This window comes from Lolium perenne, chromosome 7 (assembly GCF_019359855.2).
Source record: "Lolium perenne isolate Kyuss_39 chromosome 7, Kyuss_2.0, whole genome shotgun sequence".
NCBI classification, from domain to species: Eukaryota; Viridiplantae; Streptophyta; class Magnoliopsida; order Poales; family Poaceae; genus Lolium; species Lolium perenne.
In genome coordinates this window covers 93,771,543-93,791,004 of record NC_067250.2, presented here as the reverse complement: position 1 = coordinate 93,791,004, position 19,462 = coordinate 93,771,543, and the positions used below count along the sequence as shown (strand labels likewise).

Here is a 19,462-nt window from a genome sequence, read left to right as displayed (position 1 = left end):
CGACGCCTCTCCATCGACCAGCCATGTTTCCCCCATCCATGTGTGAGTAATTCCCCCGTTGTAGGCTGAAGGGGATGGTAGGAATTGGATGAGATTGGTCATGTAATAGCATAAGATTGTTAGGGTATAGTGCCTAGTGTCCGTAATTGGTACTTTTATGATATTGTTGCAACTTGTTATGCTTAATGCCTGTCACTAGGGCCCGAGTGCCATGATCTCAGATCTGAACATGTTATCAATTCATGATGATATTCATTGCTTTATGATCTTACCTGCAAGTTGTATACACGTATTGTTGTCCGGAACCCGAGGCCCCAAAGTGACAGAAATTGGGACAACCGAAGGAGAAGGCGGTGATATGAGGATCACATGTGTTCACGGAGTGTTAATGCTTTGCTCCGGTGCTCTATTAAAAGGAGTGCCTTAATTTCCAGTAGATTCCCTAGAGGCCCGGCTGCCACCGGCTGGTAGGACAAAAGATGTTGTGCAAATTTCTCATTGCGAGCACGTACGACTATATATGGAACACATGCCTATTGATTGATTAGTACTTGGATACCGTTTTATTATTATCTGCAAATGCCCTGCTTTGATTGTTACATGAGTTTCTCTCATCCATGCAACGCCCGTTCGTCCATCCCTGTGCCTACAGTATTTTAATCCTGCTGTTTACTATAATCACTACTGCTGTCTTTGTTACTCTGCTGCTGTTATTTCATTAGTGCTACTGCTATAAAACTGTTACTACTGATAAACTCTTGCGAGCAAGTCTGTTTCCAGGTGCAGCTGAATTGACAACTCCGCTGTTAAGGCTTTCAAGTATTCTTTGTCTCCCCTTGTGTCGAATCAATAAATTGGGTTTTACTTCCCTCGAAGACTGTTGCGATCCCCTATACTTGTGGGTCATCACGCCACTCCCTTGGTCCATGCTACTGGCCACCGATGTGCCTTCTGTGGCGTGTATGTCACTGGAGGCCTCCCGTCGCTGCACCGATTCACACGCTGTAGCTACGCCACCCACTCGGGTCGTGACGTCGCCGCATGCACTCTACTTTTGCGTCCCCGCGCACTGACATCCCATGCCACCCCGCGCCACCTCCCTCAGCGTGTGTAGCCACCGTTTGTGTATGGTCTATGTCATGCCGCTGGGTTCTTCCTCGCCTAGTTCGAATACCGTTGTCGCACATCCACAGGTAACCTGGATGGCCACTCCACCACGACCTCGTCGCCAACATCGTTGTCTCGGCCCCAACTACTTCATCTACTTTGACAACAACAGACTGCATCGACACCTCTCCCTCTTTGCCGCTCTGCGACTCGCAACCGTTATTCAATGGTACACATTTTTTTATGGTCCCTGCCCTCGCAGGCCCTGTATTGGCAATATCGGTACGTGCCTTGGCCCCCGACGCGGCCCTAGGTTTGGCATGCTCGGAACATTGCCTCGTCTTTATCGGCTTCGACAACGTCTTCATCAACATCGACTCTTCTAGGACTGCCTCGACCGCGTCGTCGACTTCTTCTATGCGTACTCGCGGTTCTGGCAAAACCGGAGTATGCCTTCGTCCCCGACGTGGACCTGATTCTAGCAAAACTAGGGCTGCACCTCATCCTCGACGCCTAGGACTACACCGGCATTGGCATCTACACCCTCTTCGATGATCGGCTTGACGCGTCTCCGTCACTCTCCTCAGGCACTATGCGCTTGCGGCTTCATGTGTGGCTCACTCGACACCAGCACCTGACCATGCCATCGGCCACAGACCCACAATGACCCCTCACACGACAACCTCGACCCTCTCGGTTACCTCGACATCGGCACAAAGGGCTACCACCTTGCCTGAGCCTTACTAGCATTTTCTACAGTTCAAGCTACTGTGTCTCGATACCATCCACGATGTTCTCGCTCCTCCTGCGAGGGGATTTCAGCACACTGGTTCTATTTCGGTTTCTCTCCAGTTCGACCATCCGCGAGACCGCGTTGCTCTAGTTGTTCACACCGCTACCGTACGACTGTGAGGGGATGTTAGACTATAGCATATCGGCTGGTAGGGTAGTGTAGGATAGAGTCGGGATATGTTTCTATACGATCCTAACTTGGCTTGTACCCAAGATGATCCGTTCACGCCTATACATACTTGCTTACGAGGCTCAATAAAACATCCAACATATTAGGTCAATCTCACTCCCTCTCTATTATTCTACAGGCGGCACGAGGGAGCGGGATGATGGGGGCACTGAGTAGGTTACCTTTACATCTATCAATCCTGTTTCTTCATTTTCAGTCGTCCTCTACGGTTACATGGATCATGGATGTATTTAATTTACCAACACAAAGTAACTTTAGAAACGCACGCAAATATTAAGTGGGTGCAACCGTGCAAGCAAGGCAGCATCGCTAGCTGGTGCCCATCCCCAGGGGCCAGGGCTGAGCTGAGCTAGCCAATTAAAGGTGGCATGTTGAAGAAAGCAAGAGCGACCATGCAAGAATATCTCATCATCTCGATCACCGGCCGGTCCATCCGCTCACAGCTCATCTCATCTCGCCGGATCACTTGCCGTGCGTGCGTGATAACCTCTCCTGTATCTGCGCCAGCTAGCTCGCACTTGAAATACCCCCTCGATCGCGCGCGCTGATCATCACTAGGCGCACGCACCACCGCCACCACCTGGAGGTAGACAGCTTGCTAGCTAGTCAGTGGACGCGCCGCGGCCCGCGCGGCCTAGCATGAGCGCTGCTGCGTGGCACGCGGCGGTCGCCGTCCTGATCCTCCTCCTCTGCTCTCGTCTCGCCGCGGCGCGCGTCCAGCTCAGCCATGGCGGTGCCCTCGCGGCGAGGCGGCGCGACAATGTTCCGGCGACCGCGTGCGTGCTCACCGCGGTTCCCTTCGGCTACCCTTGTGAAGAGCACCAGGTTCGGCCGTTTCTTGGGCTAATCTTGATGACATGACCGATCTGAAGAGTGATAGCTCTATCAAACACTTGGGTCGCGTTACAAAGGTAACGTCTATCGATACTTAAGTTCTTCATTAATTCATTGGTATGCAGGTGACTACGGACGACGGGTACATCCTGAGCCTGCAAAGGATTCCGAGAGGCCGGCGCGCCGGCGCCGGAGCCGGCCTGGGGCAGCCGGTGCTTCTGCAGCATGGGGTTCTCGCGGTACGTACGTGTAGTCGTGTACGCGGTCTGGCGCGGCGCCTAACATTCCTTTATTCGATTAGTAGTTTGTTCCTTGGCTTCGCACTCCTGATTGGCCATTGCCGATGCCGGCATGCTGCATGCCGGTGGATGCCGTCGCGTGGCACGAAAACACCATACTACTTCCAAACGGAAAGAAATTCGGTACCCAGCATTAATGTCCGGCGATGATAAGAACGAGTAACTAACTTATATCGGACGCGGCGGCGCCGAATGGCATATGCAGGACGGCATGACATGGCTGCTGAGCTCGCCGGAGGAGTCGCTGGCGTACATCCTCGCCGACCGCGGTTTCGACGTGTGGATCGCCAACACGAGGGGCACCAGGTGGAGCAGCCGCCATGTCTCCCTCGACTCCTCCTCCCGGGTACGTACAGTTTGTGACGACTAACGAGTCAAAGAGAGGCCGTGACTATAAGCTCCCGATAAGTAGGAGCTATGAGTTATCCATTTCTTTTCTCCTGATTGAAGTTCATCGTCGCGTCGCCAGGACTACTGGGACTGGTCGTGGGATGACTTGGTGGTCAAAGACATGCCCAACATGGTCGACTATGTCATCACCCACACTGGGCAGAAGCCTCACTTCGTCGGCCACTCCATGGTAAACAAGCTTCTGTCCATTCCTGTCCTCTAGGCTCTAGTGTACGTAGCAGCTGTTACTTATCATGGTTGACTCTGCTTCTGGCATACCTATGCAGGGGACGTTGGTGGCGCTGGCGGCCTTGTCGGAGGGCAGGTTGGCGGACAAGATGAAGTCGGCGGCGTTGCTGAGCCCGGTCGCCTACCTCGCCCACATGACCACACCCATCGGCATACTGCTAGCCAAAACATTTGTTGGAGAGGTACAGATCAAAGTGTGATGTAGTATGAAATACTACTTCATCCGTTTCATGAAACATATCCGAGATTTATCAAAATTTAAATATATCTACATATTATTTAATGTCTAGATACGTTCAAATTTTAACAAATCCAGACAAGTTTCATGGGCCGGAGGGAGTACTTGTTCTGAACTTGTGATCTCATCCACCGGTTTCATTTTCTGTTTCATGTTGAACTTGTTCTGAACAACAGATCATCTCTATTCTCGGCGTGGCGGAGTTCAACCCAATATCGTAAGCCACTCTCGTAAATTCAGTTCCGGGACCGATCCTTCCAGCTGCGCCTGCATTGGAGCTAACACATTTGTTCTTTGCTCACTGCAGGTCCGTGGTGACTAATCTTGTGAGGGAGCTGTGCCGCCACCCTCGAGCGAAATGCTACGATCTCGTGAGAGATTTAACAGGTAACTGATATTTAGTTTTCTACCCTCAGTTTCATAATTGTCGTCGTAGTTTTGGTCCAAGTTTAAACTAAAACCACGATAAAAATTATAAAACGAAGGGAGTACACTTCCTTTTGCTACACCGAAAGAGATTTAGTTGTTCTCATCTACTATGTGTGTGTATGTCAGGAAAGAACTACTGCCTGAACAATTCGGCAGTCGACGTATTGCTGCAGTACGAGCCGCAGCCGACGTCCATCAAGACCATGGTCCATCTCGCCCAAAGTACATTATTTTTCCCATCAATGTCAATTTTCACCCGGCCCGTCTCGTATTTGATTTTCCCATCAATAATTTTGTACCGACTCAATCACAGCATTCCGCGACGGCGCGCTGTCCAAGTACGACTACGTGTGGCCGAAGGTGAACATGGAGAAGTACGGGCAGCCCGACCCGCCGTCTTACAACATGTCCAACATCCCAGCCACTTTCCCCCTCTTCCTCACCTACGGCGGCCAGGATGATCTTGCCGACCCTGCCGACGTCGGGCTCCTCCTCCGCGACCTCCTGGGCCATGACCGCCCCAGGATGACGGTGCAATACCTGGAGCAGTTTGCACATCTCGACTTCGTCTTGGGTACCTGTGCCAAGGACTACATCTACAACGACGTCATATCCTTCCTCAACCGCTTCAACTAGCGATAAGCAGAACAGCTATAGTTGGTGTACAGAGAAGATTATGGAGGGGGGTTTACATTAACATATAGCTGTGTACGTATACTGGATTATTGTTGGAACCTGGGATGTGATCGGTGAAATAATGGCCACACGTATAAAGATAACCACATTGCTTGGCTCGTGCTTTTGTCTTTCCACTATGGAGTTGCACTTCAAGAAGTACAACTTCAGCCTTGCCCGGATGCCATCTCCTGGTGTTGGGGGGATAACCCCCGGTATGCCAAAGGCATGCCAAACCGGAGGGTTTGAGCCATCAAGATACCGGTTTAATGTTCTTACCGGAAGCCTAGTAGGAATCCGGGAGAGCAAGGCTAAGCCGGTATCCCCAAAGGGGTATGCCGGAACCCGGTAAAGAAGATACCGGAAAGGAGAGCCTGTCGGCAGGTCTGGTCAAAGATTCTCTTCAGAGCAAGAAGACAAGGATGAGCCAAGCAAAGTAACTTTATTCAGAGCCCTGGCGCCAAAGAGAGGGGTGACGTCCAAAGAAGCCGGAGGACATCAGCAGCCCTGATAAAAGAAGGCCCCGGTGTCATCTATGATTAAAGTAGCTTTGTACAGTAGCCTGTTAAAGTAGCTTTGTACAGTAGCCTGTTAAAGTAGCTTTGTACAGTAACTCTGTAAAGTAGTTTGTCCAGTCAAAGATGCCATTAGGGTTTCTTGCAGTGTAAGCCACCCTCTCCCCTATATAAGGAGAGGGGGCAGCCCATCTTCGCAGGCAAGTATGTACGCGTGTATGTAGGAAGGCAGAGCCTGTAACCTGTGTGAATCTATGAACATGGTGATCTAGAGGGAGTTCTTCCTTGTGTCTTTCTTCTTCAACTTCTGGCCTTGGCCAAGTTCTTGAGGAAACCATCCGGAATCTCTTCCCACCTGATCGCAAACCCTCCCCCGAATCCTCTTGCGTCCATTCGGCCCCAATCTAAGCCATCCTATGGCATCTGCTCGTTCACCACGACGACAGTTGGCGCCCACCGTGGGGCCTGAAGTGGCGTTTGATGGAGTTCACATTCGGGCGGGCGTTCTCGAGATCTCCGGCGAACGTACGGTGTCCGCGTTGGTGCAGAGCATCTACGCCATGGACTTCATCAACGACAACGCGGGCTGCTTCGCCAACGGCGGCGTCTTCCCCAAGAACGGCCGCATCATCGAGTTCGGCAGCCATCGCGTCTACTTCGGCACCGTCCCTGTGCGCCAGCGCCTCTCGCCGGTGCTGGTGGCACCGGACCCGCCAAGATGGCTCTGTCTTGGCCGCGCCGCCGCGCAGCGTCGAGGTAATGATGACCGGTGTGGCTGGTGCAGGAAAGGAGGTTGCGGCTGAAGGTGCCGGTCGCGCGGTTTCGACCCGTGCGGCTAAGCCACCGCTGGAGCGCGGCGCAGGCGCAGCGGGAGCATCATCCGCGCCACCGGAGACACCGCTCCAGGCGGCGATGAACGTCCTCGCCACCCCCATCGCGCAGAACATCGATCCGGCAGCGGCTCAGGCGGAGCTGGAGGCGCAGCGCCAGAAGATGCTAGAAAGCGGCAAGGACATCGTCAGGGCGCAGCGCGAGCTGAACCTAACCGTACGTGAGTATAACGCTGCCCATGGCTTTGCTTCTGTTAGCGCGCATGCTGCTAGGATGCCGGAAAACCGGCTAAAAGCTCGCAACCTAGATCAAGATTTGCGCAAAGAGATTCTTACCGGCAAGAGCGCCTCTGCATATGTTAGCATCGTGGAAAAGCCTAAGTATAGCAGCCCGGATAAAACTATAAAAGCTGCTAAGGCATTGTAGAGCTGTGCGAGTCGCTTTCCGGAGAGGCTTTGGTAAAGCAGCAAGAGCGAGTTAGAGAGCTGCTGGAAACCATTGAGCAGCAAAATGCTGAGCAGCTGGCTAAGCTGAACAAGGCAGCGGCCTCAAAATCCGCGCGTTCAACAAAGAATGCCGGTAGCAAATCCCATGGGCAGGCCTCGTCCCCCCATCCGGATAGAAGGAGAGAAAAAGAAGTGAATGCGCAGCGAATGACTGTGTACGATCCGGTTCTTGCCGGAAAGCAACAAGCCGGGCAACACGATGCCGGTAGAAAAAGCCAAGGGGCGAGAGCGAGGCTATGCCGAGGCTATGCCGGAAACAATCATGCCGGTAGATATGAGACCGGGCAAAACTATCGAGCTGCAAGGGCAGCGTACGAGGAGGAGGAAATAGATCCCCCAAGGTATCGGCAGCAAGGGCCGCGGTACCGGAATGTCACGATGAAGCCGATTCCACGAAACCGGCAGCATACCGGAACCCATTGGGAGAACGCACAGGAGAGAGATACTTACCGGAACGGGATGCGAGGCACCGTCTGGATAGAGTATACTTGTCGAAATGATCGAGGAGGAAGGTCCTCCAGGTCCAAAGTGTTTTGGCCCAAGGATCATGAAAGAAAAACCACCAGTTCGCAACTTTATGTTGCCCCGTGACACAAAGACGTATGACGGCACCACGAAGCCGGAAGATTGGCTCGCGGATTACGTGACCGCGGTATACGTTGCGAGCGGTGGAGGAACCGTAGCGGGAGGAGGAAACCGGCGTTGGGCCGTGAGGATCATACCATCGTTTTTGGTTGGACCGGCAAGAATCTGGCTAAACAACTTGCCGGCAGGAAGCATAAATGGCTGGCTGGATTTTGAGGAGGCCTTTGTGAGCAATTTCAGCAGCACCTATCGAGAGGCCAAACAGGCCGCGACAACTTGCTCTGTGCGTGCAGCGCCGAACGAAAGCAGACCGGGATTATCTAGCCCGGTGGAACACCACAAGGAACTCCTGTGAGGGGGTGATCGAGGCACAAGCCATTGCTTGGTTTAGCAGTGGATGCAGAAGAGGTTCACCGTTGTGGCAAAAGTTGCGGCGCAACATGCCGACAACGTTGGCGAGAGATGATACGTGTGGCGGATAGCTATGCGTTGGGAGACCCAACGCAACCGGCGGTCTAACCGGGCCGGAACAGCCGCGCCACGAACAACACCGGGACAACCGGAATAACAAAAGAAGGGAAGATTTTCCGGATCGAAGGTACGGTCCGCGACAAGTTCTTCTTTGTGCAGGAAAACTTTGAGACTAGCGACAGCCGAGGCAAAAACCGGATCGCAGCCATGGGCGGGTCCTAAGAAACAATGGGTGGAAAAGAAACCACTGGGTCGAGAAGAAGAACTGCAAGAACCCGCGAAATACACCATGGAAGCTGCCATGGATCAACCTTGCCGGTGGCACACGCCGAATCCGGCACATCCGTCAAACCATCGACGAAGGATTGTACCTGGACCAAGTACTTGATGCAAAAAGGAACAAGAAAGGATGCGCGGCCACCGCAAGACATGCCGCGGCAGCAACAACGACTACCGCCACCACCACCACTTACCGGGGCAAACGCCTTACCGGTGCAGCCAAACCGGCAAGAATGCGGCAAGTTAACCGGGTGGAGCTAAATGATAACCTCGCAGCACCACCGGCACCTTTAGGCCGGAATGTTTACGAAGATCCGCATCGTGCTGCGTTGTCTTTGTCAATGAGCCAACAGACCGGCAAAGTGTACACCGGCGCTCCATGGAGGTCAATGCTGTGATGCCGGCAGTTCCCAAGTACATGATGTGGTCCAATCAGAAATTACCTGGTCATCCAAGGATCACCCAAAGATCATGCCGAATCCGGGTGGATATGCTCTTGTTGTGGACCCGATCATGAAAGGGCCGCAAACTCGAGTGAAGTTCAGCAAGGTGCTGATAGACAATGGCGATAGCATCAACATCATGTACAAGCACACCATGCAAACGCTGGGCATAACAGAAAACATGCTTCAGCCAACGCGCACAACGTTCCATGGGATCGTCCCTGGCTTGTCCTGTGCCCCGATAGGAAAAGTTCGGGTGGACGTGGCATTTGGAGGACGTGACAATTGCCGGGTGGAAAATCTGGAGTTTGAGGTGGTGGATCTGGACAGTCCCTACCATGCATTCTTTGGGAGACCGGCGTTGGCTGCTTTCATGGCCACCACTCATACGGCTTACCTCAAGATGAAGATGCCGGCACCTCGTGGGCCATTGACTGTGGTGGGAAACTATAAGATCTCACCGGAAATCGTGCATCTGCCGGATCAAACCTAGCAGAATCGCTGGTGATCGCGGAGGAAAAGAAAAGAATGCGACAGCTGTTGCGCTGGCTCAATCCTCACAAATGAGTTTGGCGGCAATGAGTGAAAACATGGGCACACCGGCGTTCAAGCCAACCAATGAAACAAAGAACATTGTGCTGGATCCGGCTTACCCAGAGCGCACCGTTCGTATCGGCGCCGGCCTTGATCAAGCATAGAAAGCGCGCTCGTCGGCTTCCTCCGTGAGAATCGGAATATCTTTGCCTGGTCAATCGATGATTTGGTAGGTGTTCCGAGGAGCTGGCTGAGCACTCTCTAAACGTCCGGAAAGATGCCAAGCCGGTGCGGCAACCACTGCGTCGGTTCGCTGAAGACAGAAGAAAGATCATAGGAGAAGAAGTAACCAAGCTGCTTGTTGCCGGATTCATTGTGGAGGTCACGCACACAGAGTGGCTGGCCAATCCGGTAATGGTTGAAAAGAAGAAAGATGAGAACACGAGGCAAAAGCTCCGAAGGTGTGGCGCATGTGCATCGACTACACCAACCTGAACAAGGCTTGCCCAAGAGATCCTTTTCCTTTGCCACGAATCGATCAAGTGATTGATTCAACTGCTGAGTGTGAGTTGTTGTCCTTCTGGATGCCTATTCCGGTTTCCACCAAATTCCCTTAAAAAGGAAGATCAAATAAAAACTGCGTTCATTACCCCTGCAGGGCTTATTGCTATGTCACTATGCCTTTTGGGTTGCGCAACGCTGGTGCAACGTACCAGCGCTGTATGCAAAAATGCTTGTTTGATCAAATTGGAAAAAATGTGCAAGTCTATGTGGATGACATCGTGATAAAAACTAAGGTAAAAAACACTTTAATCGATGACATCCGGCAAACATTCGACAACCTAAGGCGGTTCCGGATGAAACTCAATCCGGCAAAATGTACCTTTGGTGTCCCCGCCGGCAAGCTGCTCGGTTTCCTGGTTTCAAGCCGGGGCATAGAGGTTAATCCGGTAAAGATCCGGGCGATAGAAAGAATGGCTATCCCTCGAGAGTTAAAAGATGTGCAAAAGTTTACCGGAAGCTTGGCATCGCTGAGCCGGTTTGTAAGCAGGTTGGGAGAAAAAGCTCTGCCACTCTATGCTCTCATGAAGAAATCGACACGTTAAATGCTGGACCCCTCAGGCAGACGCAGCGTTTAAGGAGCTAAAAACGATGCTAGCCACAGCACCCATATTGGCTTCACCTCTAGAAAGGGAGCCTATGCTGTTATACATAGCAGCAACAAACCGGGTTGTGAGTGTAGTGGTTGTGGTTGAAAGAGAAGAGGAAGAAAAAACCGTCCAGAGGCCGGTATACTACTTGAGCGAGGTGCTCTCCCTCTCAAAACAAAACTACCCTCACTTCCAGAAAATGACTTATGGCGTGTACATGGCCGCCACAAAACTCAAGCACTACTTTGAGGAGCACCCCATGAAGGTGGTGAGTGAAGCACCAATTTCCGACATCATGTGCAACAAAGATGCCAGCGGCCGGATTGCAAAATGGGCGATCCAGATATCACCGTACGTGCCGGTATATGAAAGAAGAGATGCCATAAAATCACAGGCTTTGGCTGATTTCCTTGTTGATTGGGCGGAGATGCAATACAAACCGCCAGATCAGAGGATAGAATACTGGAAGATGCACTTTGATGGATCTAAGCTCAAGGAAGGTCTAGGTGCCGGTGTGGTGCTTACTTCACCAAAAGGAGACCACCTCCGGTATGTTTTGCAAGTACATTTCAGGGCATCGAACAATGTCGCTGAATATGAAGCTTTGATCCATGGGCTTAAGGTCGCAAAAGAAATCGGTGCACACCGGATCATTTGCTATGGCGATTCAGACCTTGTGGTACAGCAGTGCTCAGGAGATTGGGATGCAAAAGACGCCAACATGGCCTTGTACCGGTTTCACGTGCAAAAGATTGCCGGATTCTTCGAAGGATGTGAGTTTCACCATGTGCCGCGAGCAGAAAATGAAGCCGCGGATGCTTTGTCCAAGTTGGGCTCATCTAGGCAAGAAATTCCTCCCGGAATAGCTTTGGCTCACCTAAGAATGCCATCGATCGAGCCGAGCCCGGAATCAGAATCAATTTTTGTACCAGAGTCACACGTAGTACCCATGGATATCGATGAAGGGAACCCGGGGACTGCTCCGGTAGGCTCGGGGACTGCTGTACCCATACCGGAAGAAACGATGCTGGTAGATAGCATGGAGATAGATGCACCGGTGTTTTTGGTTCGAGAAATACCATCATGGGTTAAACCTATTAAGGAATTCCTGATCAGCGGCACCTTGCCGGCTGACGAAAATGAATCAAGGAGGATACAAAGAAGGTCCAAAGCTTACACATTCATCAATGGTGAGGTGTACAAGAGAAGCGTTACCGGTGTCCTTCAAAGATGTGTGGAACCGGAGGAAGGAAAAGAAATGCTTGAGGAAATTCACCAAGGAGAATGTGGGCATCATGCTTCATCAAGGGCTTTGGTAGCAAAAGTATTCCGGCATGGGTTCTATTGGCCCGCTGCTTTGGAGGACGCTGAGGATTTGGTAAGAAAATGCAACGGCTGCCAGAGGTACGCCAAGCAAAATCATACCCCAGCATCCGGTTTAAAGACAATACCGCTAACATGGCCATTCGCTGTTTGGTGCCTTGACATGGTTGGACCATTCAAAACTGCAAGAAGCAGCATGACTCACATCTTGGTCATGGTGGATAAGTTCACCAAGTGGCTGGAAGTAAAACCTATCGCAAAGTGTGATGGGCATACAGCTGTGAAATTCTTGAAAGATGTCATTTTGCGGTATGGATACCCGCACAGCATCATCACTGATAACGGAACCAACTTTGCTCAAGGTGAGTTCAAAAGGTTCTGTGAAGAAAAGAACATCCGGTTGGATTTGTGCTCAGTGGCACATCCACAGGGCAATGGCCAAGTAGAAAGAATGAATGCCTTGGTGCTTTCCGGTATCAAGCCTAGACTCATTGATGCGGTGGAAAAGTCACCGGGATGTTGGCTCGATGAGCTACCATCAGTACTGTGGAGTATAAGAACAACTCCAAACCGGTCTACCGGATACACTCCCTTCTTCATGGTTTATGGAGCAGAAGCGGTGATACCAACCGATATCATCCATGATTCACCAAGGGTACAGCTCTATACTGAGCAAGAGGTCAAAGAGGCCAGAGAAAACGATGTGGACTTGCTAGAAGAAGCAAGAGAGCTGGCTTTGGCACGAACAGCCATGTACCAAAGAAACCTAAGACGCTATCATAACCGGAAGGTTAACCCAAGAGTTTTCCGGGAAGGAGATCTTGTACTTCGCACAGTGCAGCGCACTGAAGGCCGACATAAGCTCTTGCCACCATGGGAAGGTCCCTTCATTGTAAGCAAGGTGCTTCACAATGATGCATACTACTTGATAGATGCACAGGAATGGAAGAAAGGAAAGGCGGACAGGTCCGGCGAGGAGAGCAAGCGTCCATGGAACGTAGCTCTGTTGCGTCCTTTCTACTCTTGAAGTGGTGGTGTAAGAAGTTCCTTTTTGTACCTTATATGCTATGAATAAAAGATGCCGGAACCTTGAGTGAATCTCGGGGACTACCCCAACTTAAGTTGCATGTAACTTGTCTATTTTTTCAGTTTACCGGTTGCTTATTGAATGTTTTTTCTTTCCGGTTTAGTAGTGTGCTAAATCCTACCGGAGTCTTCGACTCTGCTGCTGTCCGCAAACCGGCTTCATGGCAAGCAAGATAAACCGGTAGGAGATAAGCACATGAACTGCGAAAAGGGAGAGCAGGAAAGAACAATCCGGAAGGTTTAACTAACCCCGGTTTAACCGGTTTTTTGCAAAATTTCAAAGTTATTTCTAAGTTCAAGAAGATGCTTGTTTGGTGAAAGAACCTTGTGCTCATACGCCAAAGAACGCCCAGAGAAGGCAGGCAGAGCCAAGGCAAAAGAACCAAGTATGCATCAAATTGGATGCGGAAGCAATTGAGAAATCTTTGCAGTGCAGGATAAAAGCGGAACCAAAAGCAAAATATGTTAAGGCAAACTCATAAGTACTTAGCTACCGGTATAACTTACCGGCAGGAAATGTTGTAGCACAACCACAGGCAAACTTAAGTTTTACATCATAAGCCCCGGTATTCCGGGGCAGAATTTAACAGATATTGTCTTAAAGCAACAGGACCAACAGATATAATGAGCAAACACTTCAAAGGAGATCATCATGCAGCAGGGGCTTCCGGAGGAGCATCGCCGGCACCAGCATCGCCCAGGACCTCTTCTTCGGCTTCATCCTCCTCCTCGTCGAGATAATCCGTGACGCCAGGAGGGGGAGGGATGAAGGTGCGCATGTCGGCATACTCCGCGATGCGGTACGCGCGATCCTGCCGCTTGGCGGAGAGGATCGGGTCCAGATCCGTTTCTGCGCCTTCGCGCACGCCGGTAAGGGCGTCCAGATTGAGCTCCGGGTACCAAGAGCAGGCGACGCGGAGGGCGGAGTCCGCTCCAGCGCGGGCAGCAGAGCACTGCCACTCGCGGATCCTCCTGCCGGCACCTTTCAGGCGGTCGTTGATGAGGGAGAAGGTGTCCGGCACCTCCTCGCCAGGCCATAAAGTCCTGTATAGCTGGGTAGCTACATCAGGGATGTCCGAAAGATTGCGGTCTATGCAGCGCATATGGGACACCCGCGCGTTAAGCGCGACCAGATGGTCCTTGGGCGTCCATGGCACGGTAAGATCCGCTTGGCCTTTGTCCTTGCGCTGCGCGTCGACCTTCTTGACGGCATACCTCTGCGAGTCCGGAAAGAGGCCTGTGCAAAGAAAGAAAAGAGACCGGAGAGAAAAGAAACCGGAAGAAAAAGAGACCGGAGAGAAAAGAATCCGGAAGAAGAGAGACCGGACGGAAAGATAGCGGAAACAAAAATGGGGTCGAAGGAAAAAAGGCTCGTATGCAGTAGTCAAAGTGTAAAAGAAAACAACTTACGGAGGGCAAGTGTGTCGGTCTGCAGGATCAGCTGATCGCACTCCTTGTGCCCCTCCTCCAGCCGCGCGGCCTTCTCCTCGGCACCCTTCCGGGCCTTGGTCATCTCCTCCAGCTCTGCCCGCAACACCACAGTGGCATTGCAGGCATTCTCCAGAGCCTCGTCCAACTTGGCCGCTGCAGTCACTTCAGCGGCCTTGAGGGCCTTGGCGTGGTCAAGCCCCAGCTGAATCAACTGAGACTTGAGCTCCTGGTAGCTGGTCTTGAGGGCGTTTAGCTCCTCCTGGTGCTGCCGGCTGAGCTCATCCTTCTCCCCTGTAGCCGGAAAAATGAGTGTTAGCAAGGTTACACTAGTAAAACTGAAAAGAAACCAAGTTCAAAGGAGAAAGGAAAAAATAGTACGTTGGGCCGTGGCGAGCTGCTCCTTGAGAGCATCGATGGAAGCTTCCGGGATCACTGTTGAACAGAAATTGTAAATATCACAAGGAAAAGAGGTTTCCGGTAGCAAAGATGCCGGTGAAACGAAAAACTTACCTTGGCACTTGTCATGTGCCTCAGCGAGCTCCCGGTGCTCCCATAAAAGCTCCTCGAAGAGGGCCTTCCGAGTGTCAGCGGTGACCTGTTCAAGAAAAAGAAGAAATAAGGTAAAATTTTGCGCTAAGAACAAAGTTCTTAACCCGAAACTCGGGGACTGGCAGTGCCGGTTTTGCGTTTCTAAGTTAAGTTTTGCGCTAAGAACAAAGTTCTTAACCCGAAACTCGGGGACTGGCAGTACCGGTTTTGCGCATTTCTAAGGTAAATTATGTGTTAAGAAGAAGATGTTTAACCCGAAACTCGGGGTAGGTGCCGGTTTTGCGCTAAAAACTTAAGTTAAGTTTTGCGCTAAGAGCTGCGCTCTCACCACAAAACTCGGGGACTGGGAAGATAGACAAGAGAGAAACCGGCATGAAACTAAGGAAAAGATAAAGCAGAACCGGAAACGAAGAAACCGGCAAAGGTTGAAAGTTAATAGAACATACCGTCAGATTGTTCGTGGAATCGTACCACGCGCTGTCAAGCTCTTTTACGGCAGCCCGGAGCCGCATGAAGTGCTCCTCAGAACACCGATCCCCGACAGGATCAGGTGCCGGCAGCCGATCCTTGCCCATGCCGCGGGTCGCCGGAGTGATGTCCGCGGCGTTCCACTTTTGGGCCTTCGGGGGGCGGTGCCCGGGGTCCCGGGCTTGGCGCTGGAACTCCGTAATGCGGCCGAGGAGGCCGGTGGCCTTCATGCCGGCGCTTTGGCAGCCTTGGAGACGTGCAGCACCAAGGGCTGCTGGCCGCCCGAAGGGCGGCTGGAGGCCGTCGCCTTCCCCTTGATGAGCTTGGAGGGCTTGGGCGGCGGCGCGGTAGAAGAGGCCCCGGCAGTCTTAGCCGGCGGCGCGCCGGGAGCGGCCTTGGAGGGCTGGGCGCGAGGAGCCTCGGGCGGAGGCATGAGGATGGTGCGTGGAGAAGGGGAGCGCTAGGAGCGTCACCCGTCTTGGAGCCTTCCGGCGCGGAAGATTCCGGCGCGGAGGTTGTCTTTTCGAGGACGGGAGGAGCAAAGGCTCCGCCCGCCGGCAGCTCGTCTTCTCCGGCGCCGGTGTTGCGGCGCCGGTGTCTTGGTGTTCCGGGAGGAAGGAAAGATCCTCCTCCGTGCGGTGATCCCGACGGTGAAGGGGCCGCACGCCCCGAATTTGTTGTGCCCCCCGAAAGGGAGGCAGAGGTGTTGCCGGCACCAGATGGTGCCGGGCTTGAACGAGGAGGAGGGGTTGAGGTCCTTGCGGATCCCTCAGAGCCCGATGGCCTTGGGCCAAGCTTGAGAGCGGGGCTGAGAAAAAGAAAAAAGACAAGTGGTTGAGAAGAAGCAACCGGAAAAAGAACTTAGCAAAAAAGGAGGCAAGCCGGAAAATGAAATTACCCGGAAGCGGTTGGCATCGCTTTGCGCCCGTAGCGGCGCACGCCCACTTCTTTCTCCCCCACGGGCTCCGTCCGGAAGCGCTTGGAGGGAGGAGCATGGCTGGAGCCGGCAGTAGATGCCGGCTGCTTGTTCTTCTGGCCCTGGGCCATGAGTTTGTCCACAAACTCAGGACCGGCATCGGCGCGCAGGGGCGGCACGCGCTCGTGGATCTGTGAGTTGGATATGGCTAAGAAGCGATTCGCAAGAAAGCGATAATGGCAAAGTATAAGAAGCCGGAAAAGAAAATACCTCGAGCACAACCAGCTCCTCGGGGTTTCCGGTGGGCTCCGGCGGGTCCCGGCCAAGGCGTGCAGCCGGGGTCTTCCCCATCTTCAGGTCCTTCCAATAGATGTAGGGATCCGGGTCGAAGGAGTCAAAGGCACGCTTCCGGAGAGGTCCTCGCGGCTCTGCCTGGATAGAGGGGAAGCGGTCCCTGGCCTGAAACAAGGTAAAAAAGAAGGTTAGCAAAAGCAGAAACTTACCGGCAAAGACAACCCCAAGTGCGTAATCTCTTACTTCTTGGGTCGGACGGTTAGAGGAACTGAGGGGAAGGAGGCCCCATTCCCAAGTAAAAGGCATAGCAGTTTGACAAATCTGCTTAGCCTTGAGAACAACATCTTTCTTGCTTGAGAGCACGGCCAGTGATCTTGGTAGGATCGCCTGGGCCATACATCTCGCTCATCCTATGTGCGCGGCGCTTAAGAGGAAGCACCCGGCGCGATATGAAAGTCCGGATGACATCGTCGGAACAGATGTTGGTCTCCTTCTTCAAGGAGGCCAAGAAGCGCACCACCCGATTGGTTTCGGCATGTTCTGTCCTCGGGTTGTAGCTCCAGTTGGCTCTGCTGGGGGGCCCCTCTTGGTATGGAGGAAGGTTGATGCGATCGGCGCGGCCGGTGTTCTTCACGTAGAAGAAAGTTCCTTGCCAGGTGCGGCAAGACTCGAGGCCGGTAAACTTAAGAAAAGTGCTCCCTTGGCGGGAGCCGACGATGCAGGAGCCGCCTTTGCACGGGCGGCTTGGGCTTAGGAATCTCCTTGCCCTGGACGGAGTTGATCCGCAAGTTGAAGAAGCGGGCAAACGTCTCACAAGTGGGACGAATGCCGATGTAAGCCTCCATGAAGGTGGCATAACAAGAGAGATAGAAAATGGCGTTGCCAGGAAGGTGGTGAGGTTGGAGTTCGTAGAAATCTAGGAACTCCCGGAAAAAAGTAGAGGCGGGAAGGCCGAAGCCACGCTCAAAGTGAGCAAGAAAAACAACAAACTCGTCGTCTTCCGGATCCGGTTCGATCTCGTCATCCGGAATCCGACAGGAAACTCCTTCCGGAATCCTTCGAGACCGGTACAGCCAATCAATCTCGAACTCAGTAACGTTGGAGCCCATCCAGGCTCCGCGAGTGGGTGGGGAAGGCTCCTCGCCGGAAGATTGGCTGGAGCTGCTAGAGGCTTGGCCAGAGCTGCTGGCCTCTTGGCTACCGGAAGCTTGGCTAAAGCTACCGGATTCTAGGTTGCCGCCGGACTCTTGGGGGTTACCGGATTCCTGCTGGCTGCCGGAATCGGTTTCCATTGGATCTGAGGCCGTAGATTCACCGGGAGAAGGTCTACGGCGCTTAAGAGAAAGGGAAGAAGAAGATGCGGAGGAGGATTCCTCGTCGGACATCGCGAGGGTAGGTGGAGAAACAGAAATCCCAGACTCGAACCCCGCGTGAAGATCTACGAGTAAGAGGAAAACCAAAGAAAAAGGAGCAAATGAGAACACCAAAGGCTCAAGATCTGGAAAGCAAGCGAACGGCGAGTAAAGAGAAATTAATACCAACCTTGAGCGGCGCGGTCGCTGGGGAGAGAGTTTGCTGGCGAAGAAGCGGGTCTACAGCCGCCGGCGAGCACCGTCGACGGCGAGGCGGAGAAGCTCGCGAAGAAGCACAAATGCGGCAGACGCGAAGAAGTTGCTGCCGAAGATCTCCGCACAGCGAAGTCCGGCGGCGGCACGGCGTGAGTTCGCCGGGCACCGAAGCTCGAACGGGCGACGGCGGACGGAGAGCGGCGGAGGCGCAAAGGCGTGGAGCTCTGTGCGCGAAGGAGAAGAATGCGAGGAAGATGAAGAGGAACGGGCAGTTGCGTTTATATAAGAGAGAGAAAGTGGGCGTGGAACCGCTGGGCCGCGGCGGTTCGCCTCGCGGCCCACGGCGGTTCGCATCATGGGCCGCCACGTGTCAAGGAGATACACGCAAAAACAGGAGGCCACACGGAGATACCCAAAGGATCCAGAGCGGCTAGTGGGATCCGCTGCGGTGCATTTAATGCGTGCGCGGGAGTCGAAACGATGTGACAGCGGACACTGGCGCGTCAGTTACAGTGCGCATGTCACTGACAGGCGCGGGGCCCGATATATTCTCGACTTCGCCGAGGAAGGAGCAAAGACACGTGGTGCCGGAAAAAAGAGGTGCCGGAACAAGCCTTGCGAAGAGAAGAAAAGGAACAAGGGTAAAGGTGCCGGAACTTAGCTCAAAAGATGAGTGGCTAAACCGGTATCTTAAAAAGATGAAAACCTGGCATGGTCTGTAGGAAAGAATCCTCCAGACTATACCAGCTTCGGGGACTAATGTTGGGGGGATAACCCCCGGTATGCCAAAGGCATGCCAAACCGGAGGGTTTGAGCCATCAAGATACCGGTTTAATGTTCTTACCGGAAGCCTAGTAGGAATCCGGGAGAGCAAGGCTAAGCCGGTATCCCCAAAGGGGTATGCCGGAACCCGGTAAAGAAGATACCGGAAAGGAGAGCCTGTCGGCAGGTCTGGTCAAAGATTCTCTTCAGAGCAAGAAGACAAGGATGAGCCAAGCAAAGTAACTTTATTCGAGCCACGGCGCCAAAGAGAGGGTGACGTCCAAAGAAGCCGGAGGACATCGGCAGCCCTGATAAAAGAAGGCCCGGTGTCATCTATGATTAAAGTAGCTTTGTACGAGTCTGTTAAAGTAGCTTTGTACAAAGTCTTTGTTAAAGTAGCTTTGTACAAAGAACTACGTAAAGTAGTTTGTCCAGTCAAAGATGCCATTAGGGTTTCTTGCAGTGTAAGCCACCCTCTCCCCTATATAAGGAGAGGGGGCAGCCCATCTTCGCAGGCAAGTATGTACGCGTGTATGTAGGAAGGCAG

At 52.8% G+C, this 19,462-nt stretch overlaps 2 protein-coding genes across 2 annotated transcripts in view; one reads left to right on the top strand and one right to left on the bottom strand.

The window, feature by feature from the left end:
* Nucleotides 1-2,411: 2,411 nt before the first annotated feature.
* On the top strand, nt 2,412-5,326 carry LOC127316624 (triacylglycerol lipase 2). Its single transcript, XM_051347066.1, has 9 exons — nt 2,412-2,914; nt 3,049-3,162; nt 3,428-3,568; nt 3,692-3,802; nt 3,900-4,043; nt 4,276-4,316; nt 4,407-4,486; nt 4,655-4,750; nt 4,842-5,326. Exons 1-9 carry the CDS (start codon nt 2,729-2,731, stop codon nt 5,162-5,164), a joined length of 1,236 nt encoding a protein of 411 aa, XP_051203026.1. The 5' UTR covers nt 2,412-2,728; the 3' UTR covers nt 5,165-5,326.
* Nucleotides 5,327-10,450: 5,124 nt separating this feature from the next.
* Nucleotides 10,451-19,462, bottom strand: part of LOC139833644 (uncharacterized) — a 34,299-nt gene continuing 25,287 nt past the window's right edge. Inside the window, exons 5-9 of the mRNA XM_071823974.1 lie at nt 14,869-14,991; nt 14,737-14,790; nt 14,338-14,649; nt 13,784-14,164; nt 10,451-10,476 (exon numbers count right to left, since the gene is read on the bottom strand). Of these exons, the coding sequence (XP_071680075.1) occupies nt 10,451-10,476; nt 13,784-14,164; nt 14,338-14,649; nt 14,737-14,790; nt 14,869-14,991 (896 nt within the window). The remainder of the gene's footprint in view (nt 10,477-13,783; nt 14,165-14,337; nt 14,650-14,736; nt 14,791-14,868; nt 14,992-19,462) is intronic.